Here is a 24,397-nt window from a genome sequence, read left to right on the forward strand (position 1 = left end):
AAGAGAGAGGAGCATAGGGTGACATACAAGAGTGGAGGAAGATGCACACAGGTTGATTATATTTTATGTAGGAGGGCCAGTTTGAAGGAAATTGGAGACTGTAAAGTGGTGACCAGGGAAAGTGTAGTTAGGCAGCACAGGATGGTGGTTTGTAGGATGATGTTGTTGAGGAAGAAGAGAAGGAGGAGTGTAAAGGCAGCACAAAGGATCAAATGGTGGAAATTGAAAAAGGGTAATTGTGAGGTGGAGTTCAGGGAAGAGTTCAGACAGGCACTGGGTGGCAGTGAAGAGTCACCAAATTGCGGGATAACTACAGCAGAGCTAGTAAGGGAGACTGCTAGAAAGGTGCTTGGTATGACATATGGACAGAGGAAGGACGACAAGGAGACATGGTGGTGGAATGAGAAAGTACAGGAGACTATACAGAGAAAGAGGTTGGCAAAGAAGAAGTGGGATTGCCAGAGAGATGAAGAAAGTAGACAGGAGTATAAGGAGATGAGGTGCATGGCAAAGAGAGAGGTGGCGAAGGCTAAGGAAAAGGCATATGAAGAGTTGTATGAAAGGTTGGATACTAAGGAGGGAGAAAAGGACCTGTTCCGATTTGCTAGACAGAGGGACCGAGCTAGGAAAGATGTGCAGCAGGTAAGGGTGATAAAAGATAATGAGGGAAACACACTCACAAGTGAGGAGAGTGTGTTGAGCAGATGGAAAGAGTACTTTGATGGGTTGATGAATGAAGACAATGAGAGGGAGAGGAGGTTGGATGATGTGGGGATAGTTAATCATGACGTGCAATGGATTACCAAGGAGGAAGTAAAGATAGCTATGAAAAGGATGAATAATGGAAAGGCTGATGGCCCAGATAACATACCTGTGGAAGCATGGAGGTGTGGTGAAATGGCAGTGGAGTTTCTAACCAGATTGTTTAATGAAATCTTGGAAAGTGAGAGGATGCCTGAGGAATGGAGAAAAAGTGTTTTGGTACCGATTTCTAAGAATAAGGGTGATGTGCAGAGCTGTAGTAACTACAGAGGGATTAAATTGATCAGTCACAGCATGACGTTATGGGAAAGAGTAGTGGAAGCTAGGTTAAGAAGGGAGGTGATGATTAGTGATCAGCAATATGGTTTCATGCCAGGAAAGAGCACTACAGATGCAATGTTTGCTCTGAGAGTGTTGACGGAGAAGTCCAGAGAAGGTCAGAAGGAGTTGCATTGTGTTTTTGTAGACTTAGAGAAAGCATATGACAGGGTGCCTAGAGAGGACCTGTAGTATTGTATGAGGAAGATAGGAGTGTCAGAGAAGTATGTAAGAGTGGTACAGGATATGTACGAGGGTAGTGTGACAACAGTGAGGTCTGAGGTGGAAGTGATGGATGCGTTTAAGGTGGAGGTGGGATTACATCAAGGATCAGCTTTGAGCCCTTTCTTATTTGCAATGGTGATGGACAGGTTGACAGATGAGATCAGACAGGAGTCCCCCTGGACTATGATGTTTGCAGATAACATTGTGATCTGTAGTGAGAGTAGGGAACAGGTGGAGGAGACCATGGAGAGATGGAGATATGCTCTAGAGAGAAGAGGAATGAAGGTCAACAGGACCAAGACTGAATATATGTGTGTGAATGAGAGGGAGGATAGAGGAATGTTGAGGATGCAAGGAGTAGATAGAGGTGGCAAAGGTGGATGAGTTTAAATACTTGGGATCAATCGTTCAGAGTAATGGTGAGTGTGGAAGAGAGGTGAAGAAAAGAGTACAGGCAGGATGGATTGGGTGGAGAAGAGTGTCAGGAGTGATTTGTGACAGACGAGTACCAGTAAGAGTTAAAGGGAAGGTCTACAAGAGGGTAGTGAGACCAGCTATGTTATATGGGTTGGATACAATGGCGCTGCCAAAAAGGCAGGAGTTAGAGATGGATGTGGCATAGTTAAAGATGTTAAGAGTTGCACTGAGTATGACGAGGGTGGACAGGATTATGAATAAGTATATTAGAGGGTCAACCCAGGTTGGAAGGTTTGGAGACAAAGCCAGAGAGGCAAGATTACATTGGTTTGGACATGTGCTGAGGAGGGATGCTGAGTATATTGGGAAAAAGATGCTAAGAATGAAGCTACCAGGTAACAGGAAAAGAGGAAGGCCTAAGATAAGGTTTATGGATGTGGTGAGAGAGGACATGCAGGTGGTTGGTGTGACAGAGTAAGATGCAGAGGACAGGAAGAAATGGAAACAGTTCATCCGCTGTGGTGACCCCTAATGGGAACAGCTGAAAGAAGATGATGATGACTTCATGTGAGTAGAGCATAAGACAGTTCAGTAAAGGATAGATATATGTTTAAACAATAAACCAGAAATGCAAAGTAATTAATTTGGAAATGAAAAATCCACTGTATTGTACACATCTTTCTGAATATTGCCATTCAAGAAAGCAAAGATAAAATAAATGATGTTCTATTTTACAAATACATTTCAGTTACTGGTTTTCCAGTGTATTAATTTCTGCTGCATTGACATATGTCTAACCTGATGCATGCTGTGGTTCATCAAATAAGAAACATGGGAAGTATTACAGGAGTTGAAGAGAACATATATATTTGCAAAAAAAAAATCAGCATAGAAACAAATGACTTCCACTAGCTAACATATCTCCTCAATAAGGAGGTTATTGAGGAGAAAGTCAACCTTGTTTACGAAAGTGTCTCCTATGCTAAAAATAGCAATAAATCTAGTGATGATTACTCTACGTTTAGGCTGACTCGTGGAATGCCCACAAGGTAATCCATCATTGATAGCTTCTCATCAGCTTGATTTCAGGTCCTTTGTAGTTAACATTTGCCTTATCCACTTGAATCAATGGCGTCTTTGCTTTTATAACACATCACTTGAGCTTAGGAAGTCAAATGAATGCTATTTGGCATTTATAGGAGTTTCAAAGCTATTAGTCTCATGACCATCAATGTTTTGCCAATACCTATGGTAGGGCTGTGCCCACCTTTTCAAAAAGGACTATGCTAATCAATACAGGGGCAAATTTTAGGGTGCCCATACAGTCATCCTGGTAGTATTTGAAGGACGATAATGCATCACACTGATTAACATGCAGGGGCAATTTATTCTAGAGAAGGGGGTGAATCCATTTCTCCTTTTCTCCTTTACATTCTGTTTATCTGTCTTTTAACTCATTTTGCAATATTTTTTTATAGGCAAAAATATTTTGGTATAAATGTTTGGAAAATGGCTGTATACCATATATGTACTCCATTGTATATTTCTGTTAAATGAACAGTTTATTTGCTGCATGATGTTATTTTAAAAAGTAATATACAAATTGGAATGAAACTGCCAAATGATGAATGAAACTAAATTAAAAAAGATTAGAGTGGATTTCATTATTTCATCAGTGTGATGAGTCTGTACTCAGAGGTCTAAATTTTTTCTGATTTAGAAAATACTGATTTGCCATATTCCTAGTTTTCAAAGACTTCAGAATATTTATTTCATTGATCCTCAGAAACATCAGTAATCTAATGATCAGCAGGAGATATGCTTTCACGGTTCACTCCACTGGTAACAAGCAAATTAAAATATAAAATGGGCAGAGAAATTATTTACTAAACTCTTTAAGTCAATGTTGGCCTCAAGAGCATGTAGGAAACATGCACTGGTGCAATGGGCTGTGGGCCTGCTCCATCCACACACAGGAATACGCTTCACACTGTCCACTCAGTGGTCAAGGTTTTAGGTCTTTCTTCCTATGCTGCTTGCCACTTTCCCCAGGGTTCACTGCCTTCCATTTTTCTCTTCCCAAGAGTAGTAGTACTTTCTTTGAATAAACTGTTAGTTTACACATGCACTTATCTGTGCACTCACAAACACACCACACTCACATACATAATACTTTCCATAGAAGGCTGGTAATATTTCCCAATATTATGGGTACATCATTGCCACAGTTTCATTACTCAAGAATACCTGATTGGAGAACTCCAGTTACTGGTCCAGTCTTGAGAAATAAGCCAGATAACTATAAACTTAAAAGCAGTGTGTTAATAGACCAGGCTGGACAGTCAAAAATTGATGCCAATAGTAGATAACCTACTTATTAATAAACAGTAATTCAATCCATCTGCTCCTGGAGGAATGCCTTGTAATGTCTCCGCAGTGGGAGGCATGTCATTAACACCATTCTTTTAAAACCTTTCTCCCATGAATGAACCACATTTCAGGAAACATTCCATGGTATAATGTATGGACAAACTTGTTATATCCTGTTTGGGGTAATGAGTTTGTTATTCTCCCTGTGGTTAACAACTGCACATATGAGTAAAAGATTAAGTTAATGTCAGATTAACGGCAAGTAGTTAATTATTCAGCATAGCTACCTACCTTTCTCCCAAAGATAAATTTCGGTCTTTAAATATACTGCCTACAGTTAAGGACAGCAAAAAAGTTACATTTTCATCCATGCATTTTAACAATCTGCTATATATTTTGTGTTTTATATCTATATGGATCAATTGAAATTACATTTCATCGAAAGGTAAACCCTCCAACTCACTTTTGCGAAAGTGTACTTTGTCGAAAATGCACTTTCACGAAACACAAAATTACGAAAAACAATACAACCTCCCCCCCCCAAACAAAACACTAAATCACACCTGCACCCCCTCATGTGGAGGCCTGCACTCCCCTACTTAAATATATTAACTCCGAGATCACACTACAGTGAGGAAAAGGATATATTCCTTTATCCTCACTGTAACGCAAATCAGCTTTTGCAAAAGTGCACTTTTGATGTAGTGCACTTTCACAGAAGTGGGGTCGTTCTTCTGTTTGTTGATGAAGTGTACTTTCGACAAACAGAAGAAGACTATATATATAGATATATATATATATAGATATATATATATATACATATACATGTATATACATATATATATATATATATATATATATATATATATATATATATATATATATATATATATATATATGATTTACTTCACAGAAGAACATATCCACATGCTTTATATATGTTTATGCACTACACAGAAAAACAGCTTAAGTATTGTACATCTTTTCAGTCCCATATTCACAGTCTATATCCTACAGTCCTGCTGCCTCATCCTTGAATAAAACAATTACTGGTTTTATGTGCACCCCGCAGATTTACTGCAATAAAGTAACATTGGCAGGTTTATATACAAATATCACAATAACTACAAAATATAACATATCCTATTGTGAATTTATATAGGGCAAGCAGCAGAACAAAATGATCGTGACAATAATTACCATATGATTTCTTATCTGTCTATCTATCCATCTGTTTATTTTGCTGTTTCTGATACAGTATCTAAGAATAATATGCTTCTGTGTAAAACACCTTATGTTGATTACATGGGAGACAAGTGCTTCATCTTTTAAGCACTATTGGATTCTGTTTCAAGGACCCCCTGTCTTTTATTTGCAGTCTGTCCATGGAGCCCTGCTGCCTTAAAGAAAGTTATTTTGCAAAATGAAATCTGTATACTGACCTTACAGTTTAATTTCAACAAACTATAACCATTGAGATTAACCACAGATAGATTAATATATTTCCTCACACACTCCATAATGGCATATATGTCAATATAGATGTATATGGATCAAGAATGATCTGATTATAAAACTGTGCCATTGTTGGTTCAGTCATTTGTTAGTCTACATCTATTACACTGGTATTGAGACAACTGCAGTTATTTACTGAATTATTTTCTTTTTTTTTTCTGCATTGGTCTGTTAGGAACCAGTTTACATATGAAGTATGCTGGCATTGGTTATTACATTTAAGCAGTTACGTCTTTGTTTTCTATGTAAAGACAGTTTTTAAAATTATGATGCTTTTATGTCTGAAGATATTTGCAAATTTATAATCCAATATCTAGCAGTATGTAATTAATCATTTCACAGTACATGAAACGCCCAAATTAAGCTCTTAATTTGAGAAAAATACAACTTTGTTGAACACCTTTCTGATGGAAGAAAGATGCTTAACAATGTTTTGTTAAGCATCTTTCAGTGCTGATAATTTTTTGTCTTGCACTATATAATAGTGGTCAGTGCCAGCAAGAAACTAAAATAGATTTTAAGGCTGCAAAGTCACAAAAATTTGCAGCAGAGTGAGGTGTCTTAACAGTTCATAAAGCCTTTAGTTTTCACTGCTGAGAAGTGTCTGGTAGCGCTAAGAGTTTTATAGATTTTGTGATGCCCATGCACTGGCCCAGAAATCAGAAAGCCTCAAGTCCTCACCACTAACACCAGTGAGGACATCCACATTGAGAAGTATAACAAATACACACACAGTAAAGTACAGTTTCATGTAAGAGCACACAGAGATCACAGTCACTCTCGGGCTGGTTTCTCCCTTTCTCTCCAGATCCCCAATAAGATTCCCTACTGGCACAGCTATAGAGTGGGGTCCTTAGCCAGGGTCCCAAGCCAAGTCCTCCTAGCACTCTGTCCAACCAATGCTTTGTATCCCTGCCCAAGTACCTGACACACACACACACACACACACACACACACACACACACACACACACACACACACACACACTGATATATGATTTATATACAACCACACACACTCCTGGGGAAGGCTGGCACAGGTTCACTAGCTATGCCCCTTCTGTCCAGACTATAAGGTGGTAATCACTGCCCTAGGACCCTTACATATCAGCTACTAAAAAGACCCTTACTAAAAGGTGTCTAATTATTACTGTGCAATATTATTATCCAAATGGTAAGAGTGACTGAGCATCAAGGCTTATTTGCAGTGACTTTGTACAGTATCACTTTATACATGCAATGTACTCTACAGCTTAAATTGTCTCTGCACAAAACAGCCACAGCTGAAAGGTTTAAAAATATTTAATAATAAATAAAAGCACAAGACAATACTTCTTACTGCACAGTGCTATTCAAGAGTTCAGATACAGGAAATGCTCAAAATAATATTGTAGAATAGTTCTGGCATCAGTACAGAAAACAACTAGTCTAATCTTCCTATTTCCTAGCTATTTCTAAGAGAGACACTAAAGTCTAAGATCATACTTACATACAGAGCACAGGCAGAGTGCTAGTGAGTTGCATGTTCTCAAGACAAAACCAAAAAGCTCTCTCTCTCTGTCCCTAAAAAAGTCCTTTAAATTGATAATACATCCTGCTGACTCATTTTAGATTACATCATTCTTAACAATTCTCTGGTTTCTCAGGCTAACAGAAACTGTGCATTAACATTTCTTAGTAAGCTTGCACGTGGTCAGGAAACAATTGCAATTAAAAACATTATATATGTAAAAAATAGCAATTAACTCTAGTCTCGAAACAATAGAAAGAATCTGCTGGTTCAGACACCATCACTCCGAGTCCTGAAATCAAAACAGTCATAAAATGCTTGACTTATCAGCTTTCTTACAGCAGCATGCACCGTTGTTACATTTTTGTAGTTCAACATCCAATACAGTCTTTTTACATTTAAGAGTACAAGCCTGTGGCTTATATTAATATTTACAAATGTCAAAATTATCTACAAAATTCTATTTAGCTAGGCTGGCAGCCTTCACATATCTTTACAGCCTTCATCACTGTAAAACACTTTGTGCTTCTACTCCCCCTTAATGCTTTATAGTATAGCAGCTGAAGCTCCATGTACTACAAAGAATTAAGATCAGGTCTTTTTGATTATATGTGTTTTCAACAAGAATGTCAAAATTCCCATCTCGAGTTTTGATTTGCTCCTCTCTAGGTGTATTTCTTGACATCTAGGTCTCAAAATCCGTAACCATTTCAAATGTTGGGACCTGCTAGAGTAAGTTCCGAAACATGAAGACTGATTGGCTGAAAGAATGGACTTGCGTTTACCAAGTGTAAGATGGCCATTTTCTAGAATATTCCCTTTTCTCCACAGTGTGACAATTTTGGATTTGGTATATGTAAGTTTGAAGGATGTGAGCCTTAAAGAAGTTTAGCGGAGAAGACTGATATTCAAGATTCGTTCTTCTGGATTTGTGATTTTTTTTATTTTTTTCAGTGTGTCGGTACTTAGCATTATGAATGTGACATTTCATTAGGAAGTCCTCAAATTCATAACAAATTATTTGCTGTTTTGACTATATAGCATTACAGTTTCTACATGTTTATTTACTTTTCCCTTTAACAGTATCTATTGCTTCAGCGAGGCCTGCTTCAAAATTTCATTAACACTGATTTTTTTCAGCTTCAGGTTAGATTATATGAAGTAATGGGTTATGGGAAAATGCCTTTGTTTGTATGGGAGGAGGTTTTTCCAGATATCAAGGACTTTAAAATTGTTAAGTTGTTTCCTACTTTTAATGAAATGAGAGTAAGGAAAGTCACTGAAAGTTACATCACTTAACTGTGTCACAACATTTTTGCCTTATTTATGTTGCTTAGTTAATTACTAACCAGCAGTATGGTGATAAGTAGTAAATTATAGAAATAAAGTAGCAATATTTTAAAACTTCCAAATAATTCACATAATAATGTTCCATGTGGTCAGTTATATTCTGATGCTTTTGGTATTTGATATGTGTCTTAAGAATGATATGCCTCCCTGCTATTTCATTTTGTGAGAAAAAGAGATGTCATCATTGGGGAATGTGATTTAAAAAGGTGTTATGACAAAGTGCAAGAGTTTTGTATGGATACTGATGAAACATTATCCCTTGGAAGGCATATTGAGCACTTTTTTTTTTCCCTTCCAGTTCAGTGTGTTTCCAAGAGAGACAGTCTATGGATGCCTGTTTGTTGACTTACTTAATGTTACTCAGAAGCATCACATTTATAAGGTAAATATTATGTATTATCTTGTGCCGCATTTATTTTATTGATGAGTGGAGTAGACACATATTATGAATGAATAGCTCTATTTTTTTAAAAAGATACATTTTCACTGATGATCATCTTATTTCTCATTTGGCTTGTATGAAATGCTACAGGTACTTAAGGATATTACTGTGTTAAAAGATTTCATGGGATTTGATGGTGGAAGACAATCAACAAAATTATACAATATTAGCTCATTAGTATTCAAAAATGTTCATGCTGATTGGTCAGCCTGCCTAGTATACCTGTTGTAAATCAAGCATATACCAATTGAAAAAAGTCCAGTTGCTGAAATGTGACCGAACTTTCTCCTATTGGTATATGTCATGGTAGTATACGTCTCAACTGTCCAGATTTTCACAGAATATCCAGAATTTTCCTCATATTTTTGTTCTGTCCCACATATAATTTGTGGGTTTCTGACAAATTATTGAGGAGTGAAGTCACTAAATAATGACAAGCATTTCAGTTTCAGAATTTGTATCCTTCAGGCAATATGCAATAATATAATTCCTGTTATTTTAGAAAATTTCTAAGTTTGTAAGAGCAACATTTACAATTGGACTCTGTTTTGGGGTCTTTGACCCCCCCCCCATTATTTAAGACTTTCTGACATTTGTTGAACTAACGGTTAGAGAGGTATGTACAGAGGGTAGAGCAAATGCAAAGAAAATCAGGTGCATTCTGCAAAACTAAAGAAACATACCTGCTTTTCCTTGTATTTTTCCCCTTTTTTTCTTGTACCCCTAAACTGTCTGGATTTTAATGTTAAAAAAGCATCAGAGATCTTCCTTTTTTCAGCTGCTTGTTTTCAGCAGCACTGATATACTGTGCAAGTGTGGGAGCACAAGTGCCCATATCCATGTGCAGTACATCACCAGGTGAAGAAGAATGAGGAAATGACATGGAGGAACATTACTGTACCATTATGCAAAGACATTATTTAAGAAAAGTAAACAATTTTTATGTTAAATATTATCGACACTGTATAATAGCAAAATCCGAATTGCAGGAGTGGATTTGAGGATTTGCACACAGTTGGCTGTGTTTAATGATTAAGGCTTCCCCCTCATGATAAAACCTGGGATATAGGGAATACACCCCGGGGATCACTTTTGTGGTTCTGCTTGACAGAGGCACATGAAAATAACTTTCTTCAGTGTCGTAAGCCAGGGAACCTTGTTGGCTAGGCTTACTTAGGCCCTTGGGCCGATAGCCTAGTACCTACCTATGAACCTATGACAGCCATAGGTAAATAAATCCTCAATATACCAACATCCACTCATCGGTTATTGCCTAAGTAAACATACAAGAGCTGATGTATAATTTCAGTAAAGATATAGGTTCATCAGTTGGTACTAGGCTATCAGCCCTAGGGTGTATACAAGCCTAGACATAACAATTCCCTGGCTATTTCTTCCCACAGTATATACTTCCCTGGATTCCTGTCTAGCAGGGCAACTGATGTGATCCCTGGGGTGAATTTCCTATCTCCTATCCAATCATCAAGGTTCCTTTTGAAGAGGGCCAAAGACATGCTCTGCTTGACATGTATGGCAGTGTATTCCAGAGTCTGGGGAGTCTCTGGGTCAGGAACCTATCCCTCTAGCATGTTTTGTTCATTGTGATGACAAGATTTAGATCCCTGGAGCGTGTGTCTCTGAGGGATAGGGATTTCTTTAAGTGTAGCATGTCCAACAGCTCTGGGTTTGACATGGCCTTGTATGTTAAGCAGAGATCGCCTCTGAGTAAACGATATGCAACAGAGTATAGGTGGAGTTTTTTAAGACGGTCAGCATAGGGCATCTACTTTAGGCCTGTGATTATTTTAGTGAGGTATTTCTGCAGCCTTTTCAGTTGTTGCAGATGTCTTGAGAGGTACATACCAAATGGTATTCTATAATGGGTCTAATGAGGGATGAGTACAGTGGGAGAATGACCTCCTTTTTTATGGATGAAAAGCCCTTAGTGATGAGGTGAGCCACAAAGAAGGACTTCCTGACTGTTGTGGTGATGTGGTTATCGCAGGTGAGACCACTGTCCACTTGTGTCCCTAAGTCTTTTATGACACTTTTGGTGTTTAGTACACTGCCACCTATGTGGTAATTCATGGGTACATTTTTTCCCAAAGGGGATAACTATACATTTCTTGGTGTTGAGCTTGAGCCCATGGCTCTGGCACCAAGCATCTATTTCTGTAAGGCTCTTTAGTAGAATATCCACATCATTTGGGGATTCAATAATGGCTCCCAGTTTGCAGTCAGCTGCAAACTTTGTTAGCCAGAGTCCCTTAGTGTTGGCCTGTACGTCAGATAAGTAGATGCCAAACAAGAGTGGTTCCAGGACTGAACCCTGATGTACTTCACTTGTCACTTGTCTGGAGTTGGATTTGGAGTGTCAGTAAGCCAGTTGGCAACCCATCGAGTGACGTAAGGATTAAAGCCCAGCTTAGTAAGTTTATGATTCCAGAGTGATGGTGTCAAAGACCTGGTGAGGTTCAGATAAGCTGTGTGGACCACCTTACCCTTGTCCGCGGCTCTGGAGACTGATTTGAAAAAGTCATTCAGGCTCAGGAGACAAGATTGGCCCTTCACAAACCCAAACTGGGTAGGGTCCAGTGTTTGAAGGTTGCCAATGTCTTTGTTTATAAGGTCCATAATAATATATTTCATGGCCTTGCAGATCAGGCTCATCAGACTGATGGGGTAGTAGTTCCCGGGATCCAAGGTGGATCCCCCCTTGTGAAGTGGGATAATTGTAGCTGTGCGCCACTCAGTGGGCACTAAGCCTGAGATGAGGCTATGATTAAACATGACACTTAGGTGAGGTGCCAGTTCATTTTGTAGTTCATGTAGTACACAGCCTGCGATTTCGTCTGGTCCCATGGATGCTGTATTCTTAGCGTTGTAGAGTGTGTTTTTTACCTCTGTGGCCATTATTACCAGAATTTGGCAGTCTTTAGTTATTGACATGGGCCTTTTAGGGGGGGGGTGAAGTTTGCACTGAATCGATCTGCCAGGATATTGGCAATATCCTTGGGATCAGTATATTTAATGCCATTCTGTTGTAGCTCAGAGCAGATCTGAGCATTGCCGTTTAGATTCTTGACATGGCTATAGAATGTCTTGTGGTTGTCTTTGGAATCTTTGGCAATTTTATTTTCGTAAAAAGCTTTGGAGGATTTTATGAGGGATCTCAGCTTCTTACTGAGACTGGTAAGGGAGTTTTTTTCATCCTGGGATTTTCCTCTTTTCTGCAACAGTTTCTTCTTTTTGTTGTAAAGTTTGTTTACGGCAAGGGACCAACAGATTGGCTTCCTTATTTTGGAGGAGAGCATCTTGGTTCTTTTGGGGATGGCACCATTCATGCACGAGTGGATGTGCTCGTGCAGTGCCTTAGTGTAGGATTCAGCCATCAAACTTTCAGTTCCCGTCTGCATGGGTGTCATGATGTTTGTCACTTCTGACTTGAGTAGCATGAAGTTGGCTTTGGAGAAGTTTTTTACGGATATTTCCTTACTTGGGGGGTGGGGTGGGATGTTGATATCAAGGGTGATTAGTTTATGGTCAGATCTGACCAATGTGGGGGTGACCATAGGTTTGAAGCATCGATTTCCCATGTTGGTAATGACCAGGTCTAGGATATTGGAGCCCCTGGTGGGACTAAGGATTAGCTGATCCAGGGCGTTGGAATTTATGAATTCCAAGAACTGTTGGGCAATGGTGTTGGTACATGAGTAGTTTTCCTAGTTAATGGCAGGGTTGTTAAAATCACCCTGTATTAGGGTGTTTGGTTGTATCTTAATATTTTCCAGTATGTTTAGAAAGGTGTAGTGAAAATCTTGGGGCATGGTGGGGGATCTGTAGCAAGCTACAATTTGGATTGCAGTGTTACCTAGTGTACCTAGTGAACCAGGTCTCAGTTACTGCACAGAAATCGATGTTCTCCATTTTTAGGAGTGCCTCGAGAGAGTGCATTTTGAGGTTTAGACTTCTAGCATTGAGTAGCATTACCTTCAGATTTTGCATGCTTGTACCTGTTACGGTGGTGGTTTTGTCCTTTGAACATTGCCTAAAAAAGGCAGTATAGGGGTGGCAAGAGCCTTAGTCAGTAACGTGAATCCCAGGGGCGACAGGTGCAAACCATCTCTGGAAAAGCATTGTGGTCTGTCGATCATGTCGTCCCAGGCAGACAGCTACTGGATCCCCTTTGAATGACACCAGAAGCTTAGCCAATTGTTGAAGTCAATCATTTTATCCTTATACTGTGGTATCATTCTGGGCGAAGGCAGGATGTTACTCAGGGCTAGGGTCATACCTGCCTGGGCCACATGATCCAAGAGCTCTTCCATGTCTCTTTTCATGTAGTCCAGGGAGGTACGTCTCAAGTCATTCACTCCAGCATGGACAATGACAGAGTCATATTTGTACTTGTTGTGGAGCGACTTGAGTGCATGCATTATGTGGCGGATCCTGGCACCTGACAGACAGCTGACTGTACTTTTCTCCTTGTTCAGACTGATGAGTGGGACATCAGTGTGCCTGACTATAGAGTCACCTATGACTAAAGTGTTAGGTAAGTTATCTTGCCTTAGGGGCTGTTGTTGGGTGGCACACTGGTGTTGTGAGCTATGTGACACTTTGGTTGTGATTGGTGTTTGTTTGCGTTTCATCTTCGGAGGTCCTTGTTGCTTGGGCAGGTTAATGTTAAGGGCCTCCACATATGTAGGGTTAGTGTTGCTATGTGTGGGTGTAGGTGGTGTGGGTTTAGGAGGGCTATGTGTTGCTTGAGGTGCAGTACGGGTGTTAAGCTTCTCTTCTTGACTGTCTATCACAATCTTTGGTGGAGAGAGCTTTGCTTCCAGTTTGGTTATGTAAGTGCATCTGTCGCAGGTTGTAGTGTTGGGTGGTATGAGGAGAGGGTTATCTGTGTACATGAGGCAATTGCTGCATTGCTTCAGTATGCCCAGATTCACCCGGTGGACAGGCAAAATCACCGGAAGCTGACCCTTGGACATGCCTAGTTTGGTGCTTTTTTTTTGTAAAGTACAAGAGCTGTTTTCCCTTACCTTAGCAAGGTACTCTGCAATTATAGGCTGTTTAGTGCCTATGATTAATTTCTCCTTATTAACAAGGAGAGTTGAGTGCTTGTATTAGTTTAAGACTTCATTGTGCTTTCCAGCAGGTTTTAAAGCAAGTGCTAGTCACAGGGATGCTTAAAGCTAAGATGAAACAAATGTTTTTTTCCTAAACACTACAGTGTGCACTAGAGGAGTTAGATGTGAAAGTGGGTAACTTACATTTTACTTGTCTAAAAAGTTAAAGTTTAGTGGAGAGTCACTATTTTTAAAACAGCAAGATAGACTGAAAGGAGGTAGTCACTTTTGTATTCTGGTACTACAGAATACATTTGGATGGCAAATAAATTTAAATAGTTGAAGGGGAGTGATTTCACAAAATAATAATTTTGTGCTTACTCACACAAGCCAGTAAAAACTGAGAGGATATGGTCAAATTAACATAGGGGGAAGGCAACTAGAAAGACAGTGGTGTTTAAGAATACTACTGTAACTGTCTGGGAGAGTGGGGGAAAAAATTCTGCCTGATTCACAAGAGACAGAGCTGTGGTATCTTTTCAAGTTTTAATATGCAGTTAAAAGCAGAATACAAGTAAAACACAAGGTAAATAAAACAAATCACAGTATTTAAAATAGAAAAAACAATAAAGTAATTCAACAAATAAAAAGCAAACCAACCTTTCCCTAACAGCAAAGTGTAGCAGAGTTTGGGTGAGCCTTTCTAGTAAAGCTCTGAATTTTTTTTATTTTATACATATTGTAATAAATGTTATTTATATAACAAGCAAATGCAGTTTCAACCACATTTATTGTCACTGAAAGCCTCCTCGTTGTGGTATTGAGCAAATAAACCATTGAAAGAGGCAGTGCTGAGAAGTTCTGTTAAGCACTGTGCACTTTCTGGTTGGTTGACACCACTGTCAATTAACTGAATCCAGTACAGTTAAGGCTACTGGTTGCAAGAATCTTTAGTTGTCTTAGCTGGTAATATTTATTTATGTTGTTCTTCTTATTATTGTAGCTGACCAGGGGCATGGTCTAATCCAACAGGACTCATTTCAATCGCAATCTGAATGTAGGATAATTGCATATGTATAGCAAAATGTAGGAACAGTATATGTTTGTTAATCGATGTATATTGTGTTAATGTTTAATATGTCATCATATGTTGAATACCACAATTTTCTAGCAGAAAATGAATACCATTGTGTGCATTTGAAAATAATATGCTTATTCACATATAAGAGTGTTTAAATGAGGAAACTGGTATTTTGAGTCACAAAACTGGAACTGTATTTTGAATGTCATTTGGGGTATTTCGTTGCTGATTTTTCTTTATTTACATTACTTTCAGTATATTTTAGTCTTGGTGTAAACGATGTTGATTTCATTCAGAGAATGTTAGAATGACTCATCAGAATTATGCTTGAAGCTGGTACCTTATGCACATCAGAAAGCAGTAATGCTAGACAAGTTTATTTTTCTGACTTATTAAGAGTAAAAGGTTTATCTTTGAGTTGTATTGTTTGGTATATATTGTCTAATCATACTTCCTTGATCTTAACCTAAGGAGAGTGTATTTGGAAAATTATTTCCATTTTGTCTCTTTGAACTGCAGTATTTATAACTCTTCACAATTCCTGTGTGAATTATTTTGCCTTTTAGTTTTCATTTTAAACTGTTTAATTATGCCAGATCATGATAAAGTGAAGAAACGTAAACTTTGGGACTCACTAACCAAAACTAAGAACTCCATGTAAGTCAGAGCTTCACTTGTCAAAGGAGTCCTTCAAATTAAGACAACATTTCATGAACCCATTGGACGTAAAGTTGTTCAGAGTTCTGTTGACATAAATATGGATTCTTGATGTTATTTAATTTTAAAACCCCTTATTTGAAACTCACTACTTTACGTATGTGGAGATTTGTTCATTTAATTTACATATCATTATTCCTAACTCTAACTCATGATATAAGTGGGAAAATTATGTCTGAAGACTTGGGGAGTCTGTTGTTGCACGACTGCACTATTAGATTATTCAGGTTTTTCTGGTGGCCAGGTTATTTGGTGCAGATAGATGAAGCACTGACTCAAACACAAATGATCTGAGTTTGTATAGTGACTTTAGTGCTGGTTCAGGTGGGCAAGGAGGGGTTGGGGTGAGCAGCCAATGTCCAGATTTGTTAAAGACCACATTACCATAGGCATATTTTAGGAGACACTGAAACAAAACATACTGACATATACCATGTATCTTTCAAGGTTCATTAGTAATAAGAAGCTATTAGAGAGGTAGGAGTTGCATAATTGAAAATAAAAACACATTGTTAGATGCTTAAGGGTTTTTCCTAAAGATAACAAAATCAGTCTAAAAATAAACTGGCATTTTCTTAAGTAAAAAAGTAGTGACTCACATATTCTCTGACACTTTTTTGGGGGTTATAGTGAAAATTCATAAGATGCCCATGTTGAGGTGTATGGAAACACTGAACATTGTCCCAAGTAATTGAAGAAAATGTCACTTCTTCTTCTTCTTTTGGCTTTTCTTGGTTAGGGGTCGCCACAGGGTATCACCTGTCTGCTCATGATTGGCAGTGGAGTTTTACAGTGTCGAGTTGCCAGCCCGGCGCCCAATCTTCCACAGAAGGCATGCACACACACGCACTCACACCTATGGCCAATTTAGTGTGTCCAGTCCTCCTACTTTGGGATGTGGGAGGAAACCAGAGTACCCACACGACCACAGGAGGACATGCAGACTCTGCACAGAAGGCACTCCAGCCGAGGATTGAACCAGTGAGCCTCTTGCTGTGAGGTGGCAATGCTAACAGCTGCACAACTGTGCCCCCCCCCCATAATTGAAGAAAATGTCACTACAGTACTTGAAAGCATTAAGACATATGACACAGTAGTGAAAAATATTTTTGTATTGTGCTTTGGACTGTAAGACTACTTGTTCTTAGGAGTAGGGTGTCATCGTATGTTGTATGAGATAAGAATGCGGGAGGCATTGTGGCAGATCTTAAAAAGTGAAGATAGTATGGGATGAAGCACTGAGCGATGCGGGATATCAGAGGTAAGTCCGTCTGTGTCACAGTAGTATTCACTTCTGGTCATCTGAAGAGTATTTGATGTTTTGAAACATTGTAATGGGATCTTCTTAAAATCGAATTTGCTCAAGTTTTCTAAATACGATTTGATGAATCAGCAATTCAAGGCCTCTCATTATGTCAATAAATATGGTCTATTTATTTTTTTATTTTCGTTTGTTAACTAGGTAAGTGAATCTTTTCAGCCACAATCCTGTCCATGCAGCCATTAATAATGTACATTACTTAAAGCTAGAAGTACCTAACACAGAAAAAAAAAATCAAAAAGATAGAAGTAGATTAAAATATGTAATAAAACACAAAAAAGTATGTGTTAATAAAAGAGTAAAATGTTGAATTTATTATGTGAAGAGAAACTCAATAATTGAGTAGGTTGTCCAAAGAGAAAGCATAGATGCATAGTGTTATATTAAAAATGAGTGTAATAAACACTCATAATGTCTAAATGTGGTGCAGAGAAATACCCAAAAATAGTATAACATAAAGGCGTTACTCTAATATTAAGGTGTTATCCTGCCATGTTTCCCTAGTATGTTTTGTTGATAATGAGTAGCTAGAGAGGGAGGTTAAAACAATACAGAGGAGGTGTATTAGATGAATAATTATTAATGAGTAGGACTAGGGTGAGCGGTAAAGAAGTGTTCTACCCAATATCTCTGAAGCACTTAATATTTGTTTTGATTTAGCAAGTGAGAGTGATGAGAATTCTTAAGAGAAGTAATATTTTCATCTTGTTTGGTAGGTTCTGGTAATGAGTTCAGCAGTCTGGAGCAAGTTTCGGGGTGGACCTTTTAAAGGAAGACCTAGAAAAAAGGAATGAATTAGAATTCCAAAGGGTATAGTTTCTGATTTTAATACATAAATTGTGTGTGGGGGGTGTTGGGCAGGGTACTGTGACAATATCAATGATAGAGAAGTTTTACGGTGAGTGTATTAACGAAAACGGAGCCCCTGTCACACACTGGTAGGCATTTCACTTAGCTACGTTTATGGCAGTGTTTTTCCAATTTACTGGTGAGGTGACGAAATTAATGAATTTAGTTTTTATATTTTTGAAGCTGAGTGATATATTGGTGAGGAGTAAGTATTCTGTCTAAGGGAGAGGAGTTAGAGTAATTCATCCATGTGAAGTCAGTGACAACCTGAATAAGGTTGTGTGTACTAGTGATACTACTGAGTTGTAGTTTTAAGGTGCCGAACATAATTAGTAGGGTATAAAAAATATTCCACGGTAATTATAGCAATCAATGAGAGGAGGTCAGAAAAGACTGGGAAGAGAGATTAGATAAGCAATTCACAACAAAACAATGGAAGTACATATGTATGTCACCCAAATATGCAGCAAAGTCTAGAAGATTTAGGATTTTTGCTTGAAGTGTCTGCATAGGTACTTGTATATCCTTAGCAGATTTCAAAGAATTTTTCCTCACATAGATGGAAAATGTTGGTGGCATGATGAGGAAGAAAGCAGTACAAGAGGGTGTATATTATATGAATGAAAGTTCATAATAGCGAATGCTCTAAAGAGAGAAAATGCCAGACCTTGAACTCCTTATTGTGCACCCCCCCCCCCCGCTAAATATATATACCGACTCCATGATCGCACTACAGTGAGGAAAGGGCAAATATTCTGACTTTCACTGTACTGCGATCCCACAAGAACCACTTTGAGGTCCGGCATTTTCGCTCAGAGCGTTCGATATTATGAACTTTCGTTCATATAATATAGACCCGTACAAGAGAGCATATGTTTTAGGAATGTAATGAGATGGCAGGCTTTATAAATTCCCCACAGAGTACTCTGTCAGAAATACTGGATGGGCAAATGAGTGTAATTTAGAAAAGTATTATTTTTTTTTTTTTTTGCATGTGTGTGTGTGTGTGTCTGTGTGTCTGTGTGTGTGTGTGTGTGTGTGCTGGGATGGGATCCAGGATCTGAATTGCTTAGAACCTTGTTAAGTTTAATTTTGGTTGCTCCAAATGATGAATTTCAGGTAGTCATCCAATAGAGGCTGTCCAATTCAAAAATCCACAAGTCACAGCCGTTCGCTTCAACAGTTTATTAAAAAACACACAGCACAAAAGATATCGGATTAAGCGCTTTCATCTCTTATCCAGAGACTTCATCAGAATCAAATACCTATAAGGCAAGTTCATTTATATAATCAATCTGCTGCACAAGTATCCACTTCATTGGTTAAATATACAATTGATAAATTGTGCATTCACAATTAAGGTGCAAAAGCTCTGCTTGTAAAACATGTCACATCCTTTCTATGCATTGATGCCATTACTTAAATGTACTTCCTCAAACTAAAAACAAAAAAACATATATTGCTCATTATTATTAATAGTACAAATGAATAAATAAATATATACTATTATGTTGTAAATATATATTATTATTAAAATATGTATATAAATATGCTGCTAATATATTATAAAATCAGAAAAAAATAAGAAATATGTACAATATGTATGTGTGCTGTCCTAAAATCATTAATTACATAAAATATATATAAAATACCTACTAAACCATAATATCATCTACATGAAATACATCTTATATTATTTTATTAAATATTAATGTATAGTTGTTGTTATAATTTGGTACCCCCTATATCAATTTAATGTCTTTTAGGGTCCAAAGCTCTCAATTTAAGAACAGGGGTGATAGATAGATGGTCATTGAGGCCAGGAAAATGTATAGCATCTAACCTCAATTGCCAAATTAATTGTCGAAACTCCAATTTTGTTTCCCAATCACCCCCTCTTTCTCCCAATAAAACGTCTTCCAATACCCAAAATCTAAACTCCGCTTGCTGGCAGTTCAATTTATGTCTGTATAGGGTATTGTGCTCATTCATTTTATCTATATCTCTAATATGTTCATAGATTCTCTGTCTAAGGAATCTCTCCGTCTTGCCTACATAATATGCCCAACATTTAATGAGGTAGGCTAGGTAAACCACACCCTTAGTATAACAGCTAAAATATTTCTTGGCTTTCATTGAATATTTAATGCTTGTAATGTTTAATTCTTTAGTACCAGCCATAAATGTACATTGCTTACATCTACCACATTTGAAGGTACCAGCTCTATTTGTTGCTCCTCTCAGTGTCTCTTCTTTCTTTTGTTCATATATTTCTTTCAAATTCCTATTTCTTCTATAACTAATTCTTAAAGGTCTAGAAAAACAATCCACATTAGATGGTATCTGTTTAAAAATGTTCCACACTATGTTAATACATTTCTTCAACCATATTATATTATTACTATATGTAAGTATTAAATATGGATTAACTTTGTTGTTTCGTTCTTTGGACAATCCAGTACTTTGTTCTCCAGTTCTTAATATTAATCCACTATTCAGCAATGGTTTATAAGTATCACCCCAACCTTGAATAATGGCTTCTTTTATTGGGACAATAATTCTATCAGGATATCCCCTATCTCTAAATAACTCATGAACAAAACTTATTTCTTTCAAAAATTCTTCCTCGTCAGACGTCATACGAGCTATACGAACCATCTGTCCTTTAATAATGTTGTTCTTCAAAAAGGACGGATGGTCACTGTCATAATGCAAGTATGCATTGGAGAAGCTTTCCTTGCGATATATTTTGGATTTGTATTTTTTATTATCTCTATCTTTTGAGATTGTGACATCTAAATAATAAGCTTCTATGCTATCACTCTTATATGTAAACTCCAAGAACTTTGTAGTTTGGTTCAAGTATTCCATGAATTTTGGAATCATTTTTTCACTCCCCTCCCAAACAATAAAAATATCATCCAGGAATCTGTAATATCCCCGGATATACTTAGAAAACAGTGTTCCAAATATGTAATGTTTCTCCCAGTATAACATGACTATGTTAGCATATAAGGGAGCACAGGCAGAACCCATAACCACACCATGCAACTGATGGTATATATCACCCTGAAAATATATGTAGTTGTGCTTTAAAACTAGTTCCATATTTTCCAATACCAGCATATATTCATCAGCTGTTAAAAAGCCAAATTCAGTAATCATTTGTTCGAATCAGTTCATTCTCACATCGTGGGGAATAACTGAGAACAAATCTTTTATATCTATTGTTATAAAAATAGCTTCTGGCAGAAATTCTGATTTTCCTATTTTCTCCAAAAAATCCCAAGAGTAGATAAATATATGTTTGTAGCCCTTATGAAACCTCTTGATTTTCTCATCAAAATAAATGGCCATAGGTTGTGTTTTGGAACCTTTAGAAGTAACAATAGGCCTCATGGGTGGATTTTTGGATCCCTTTATGTACCTTGGGGATCCCGAATATAGCTGGAATAATTGGACTACTGACTTTAAAGAATTGATAAAGGTCCATATCAATAAGCCCTTGCATAAGGTTATCTTCTAAGATGAGGTCAATTCTCCTATAAGAAATATTATTAATATTATTAATTTTGGTTGCTGCCAAAAAAGCAGTTTCTAGAAAATGGAAATCAAAATCTAAACCAGCCGTTCTTGAAGTAGTGAATATTGTAAAACAGATGAAAGAACAGTAAGTGGGATCTTTAGAAAAGGGTAGAAGCAAATTACAAAGCAAAAAATGTAAACTCTGGAAACAATACACACAGAAAAATGTTTTATAGGAGGAATGTGGTTTAAGAAAAGGCAAGAATTGAATAAAATGTGTAATGTTGAATTAATTATATTGTGTAGACGAATACTTGTGTGCAACATTTGTTAATGTGAACTTGTTAATATGGTCAGTTTACTTTTATATAAATGTAAGTTTGCCTGTGTTAGAAGTGATAATTCAATAAAGGTATTTTTAATACAAACAAACAAAAAAAGTAGATCACCAAGTACAAGAAGTTTATGGTCCTTACTGTGTTGTAGGATATTAGCTAGAGTAGATCAAACAGATTAATAAAAGGAGGTGGAATGTAGACTCCTGCAACGAGTAGTTTGCATGGCTTAAAGAAACACTTGTACCAGAAGCCACTTAGTATCACTGTCAGAGGTGAAGTAGTTTTTGGCTGTTGATGTAGGAGAAAGAGAGTGGTATCACTATTGATGAAAAGTTCACACCCCCACCTTGTCAAGAAGTAGTTGTGTTGTCAGTAAAGATGGTGGTTCATTAAAAACATTGTAAAATATGGAGAGAGTATTTTACAATGATTCAGTGATAGTAATTACATTTAAAGGGTATAGCAGAGTCCAGTTCCAGTTGAGGCAATTTGCTACTGATGCTGCAAATACTGAAAGTTGCTGAGAATATGTGACTGAGAGTTACTTACTGTTATTGATATGGAAAGAAGACCCGAGTGGTCCATTGTTAGAGTGAATGTTTCCAGATAGTAATGGTTCCTATGTGAAGGGCATGTTCATCCATGTTATTAAAATGTTTTGTACCCTATATAAAGCTTTCATTATAGTTAAACCATTCCTAAATCTATGCTGTACTGGTGAAAGTAATCTGTTCTTTGTGACCCAAAAGTTGATCATAATTTCTTGCAGAGTTTTATGTAGTGGGCAGAGGTTTGCTACAGGTACAGATACCTTTAAATTAGGGCAGAGACTATGCTATTTCTTATAGATATGTTGCAGGTATAAACTCGACAATAATCAGAACTCCCATTTTAAGGAAAAAAATGGACCCTTGGGTTAATTTTGGTTAGCAAATTTTGATAGTTTTGTAAAGTGAAAGAGTTAACTAAGCTTAGTATTAAAATGGTTCAGTTTTCTAATCTGACTATTGGGAGCATGTGTAGGATCACTTTCTTTCCAGTCTTTTAGATCAGCATATGCTACCCTGCTGTAGTGACAGCTGTCTTTTATTTCAGTTAAGAAAGAAGAATTGAGAGTTAGAAACAGAAGGGTTTTGAGGATAATGTGTTTCATATATGTCTCTGAGTCTGTTAGATAGTATGGTCTGATTGTTTTATGAAGACTGATTAAACAATGTTTGTACATATTCTAGCTATTCTTTTCCAGTATACATAGTGTTTAATTTTATGCATATCTTGTGAATCTGGTTTTTACATTTTCCAGGCTAAGACCTGTTTCTGAAGATGATTGTTAAGTTCTGAAATAAGACAGAGGTAGCTGTGTCATTGAGTCTGTGTTGCCGAATGGAAAAAGTCTGTACTGAACTGGGGTGAGAATATTGAGATATTCATATAGTGCTAGAGTAGAACAATTTTATTAAAAATTCTTGCACAAGTCTAGAGTTCGATTATAACTAACTTGGTCTGTCAGTAAGTAAATAAATATATATGAGCATAAATGCATACATACATATACTATAGTATATGTATGTATATATGTATGCACATGCGTATAGTATTCACAGGGCAGTGGTCACTAAAAGTGTTTGGAAAGGCAGTGTCCTTTTTAAATTTATGGCAGAAATTGATTATGATTTCTTTCTGCATTGAACCAGTCCAGGTACTGGAGTGTACTCTTGTGGGTTCTTTGAGAATTGTTGTTACATTCTACACCGCAGTGATTCCATCAAATTGATTTAGTGATGGATCCATCCAGCTGAGTTTTAAATCCCTAAGAATGATGAATCTGCTAGAGTGTCAGTGGGAAGGCAGATCTATTAGATCATATTTGAAGTGGCATGCTGTGGCCATTGAAGGGTGTATACTGCTTTTATACAAAACTGAGTGTGAGTACCCATTGTGATCTTAATGAGTACAAAGTTATGTTTTTTATCTCTCCTAGAGTTTTTTTCTATGGATAAATCAGATACTTAATTGTAGGCTTTTGGTTTAATAGGAGAAGAGCGCACCTCTTGTTCTGCCGAAATGTAAGACTGAGAGTAGTCCCCCACCATGGGGGGAGACAGATGGGTCAAATGAAAGCCAGGAGGGCTCAAGACTCATGCTAAAAAAAACAAAAATTCATATGTTGGAGTGATGAATTAGGCATGTAACATGTTTAATTTTAAGCTCACTGCTTTACTATGTTTACTTTCCAAAACTGTGTCCTGTTTATCATTTCGGGGGAACTGCATGATGTGTTCATTACTATGTTTCTGTGTTAATTTTCTGTACATTGCTAAATGTTTTTCTCTAAAATATCTACTGCATACATACACCTTCACACAGCTCTTGTACTTTTCCCTGGGCATCCTCTAAATACTGGCTCAGCCCACTAAGTTCAGCCTGGTCAACAAAACGTAAATAAAATACAAAATATTGCTGACACTGGATACAAGAATGGTTATATCATCTCTTGAGTGAAAATTATTTAAATTTAATTTGTTTTCTGTAGTCTAAAGAAGAAGTGCGGTCTAGTAGCCTTGCTATTTCATTAAGACAAGGCAG

The 24,397-nt window shown here is 37.4% G+C and overlaps 1 protein-coding gene across 1 annotated transcript in view; it reads left to right on the forward strand.

Annotated features, from left to right (window-relative positions):
- Positions 1-24,397, forward strand: part of LOC122808238 (putative DBH-like monooxygenase protein 2) — a 340,431-nt gene that overhangs the window by 43,203 nt on the left and 272,831 nt on the right. The window contains exon 4 of the mRNA XM_044079200.1: positions 8,765-8,848. Coding sequence (XP_043935135.1) covers positions 8,765-8,848 — 84 coding nt within the window. The remainder of the gene's footprint in view (positions 1-8,764; positions 8,849-24,397) is intronic.

This window comes from Protopterus annectens, chromosome 8.part0 (assembly GCF_019279795.1).
Source record: "Protopterus annectens isolate FY-2018-M chromosome 8.part0, PAN1.0, whole genome shotgun sequence".
NCBI lineage: Eukaryota > Metazoa > Chordata > Ceratodontiformes > Protopteridae > Protopterus > Protopterus annectens.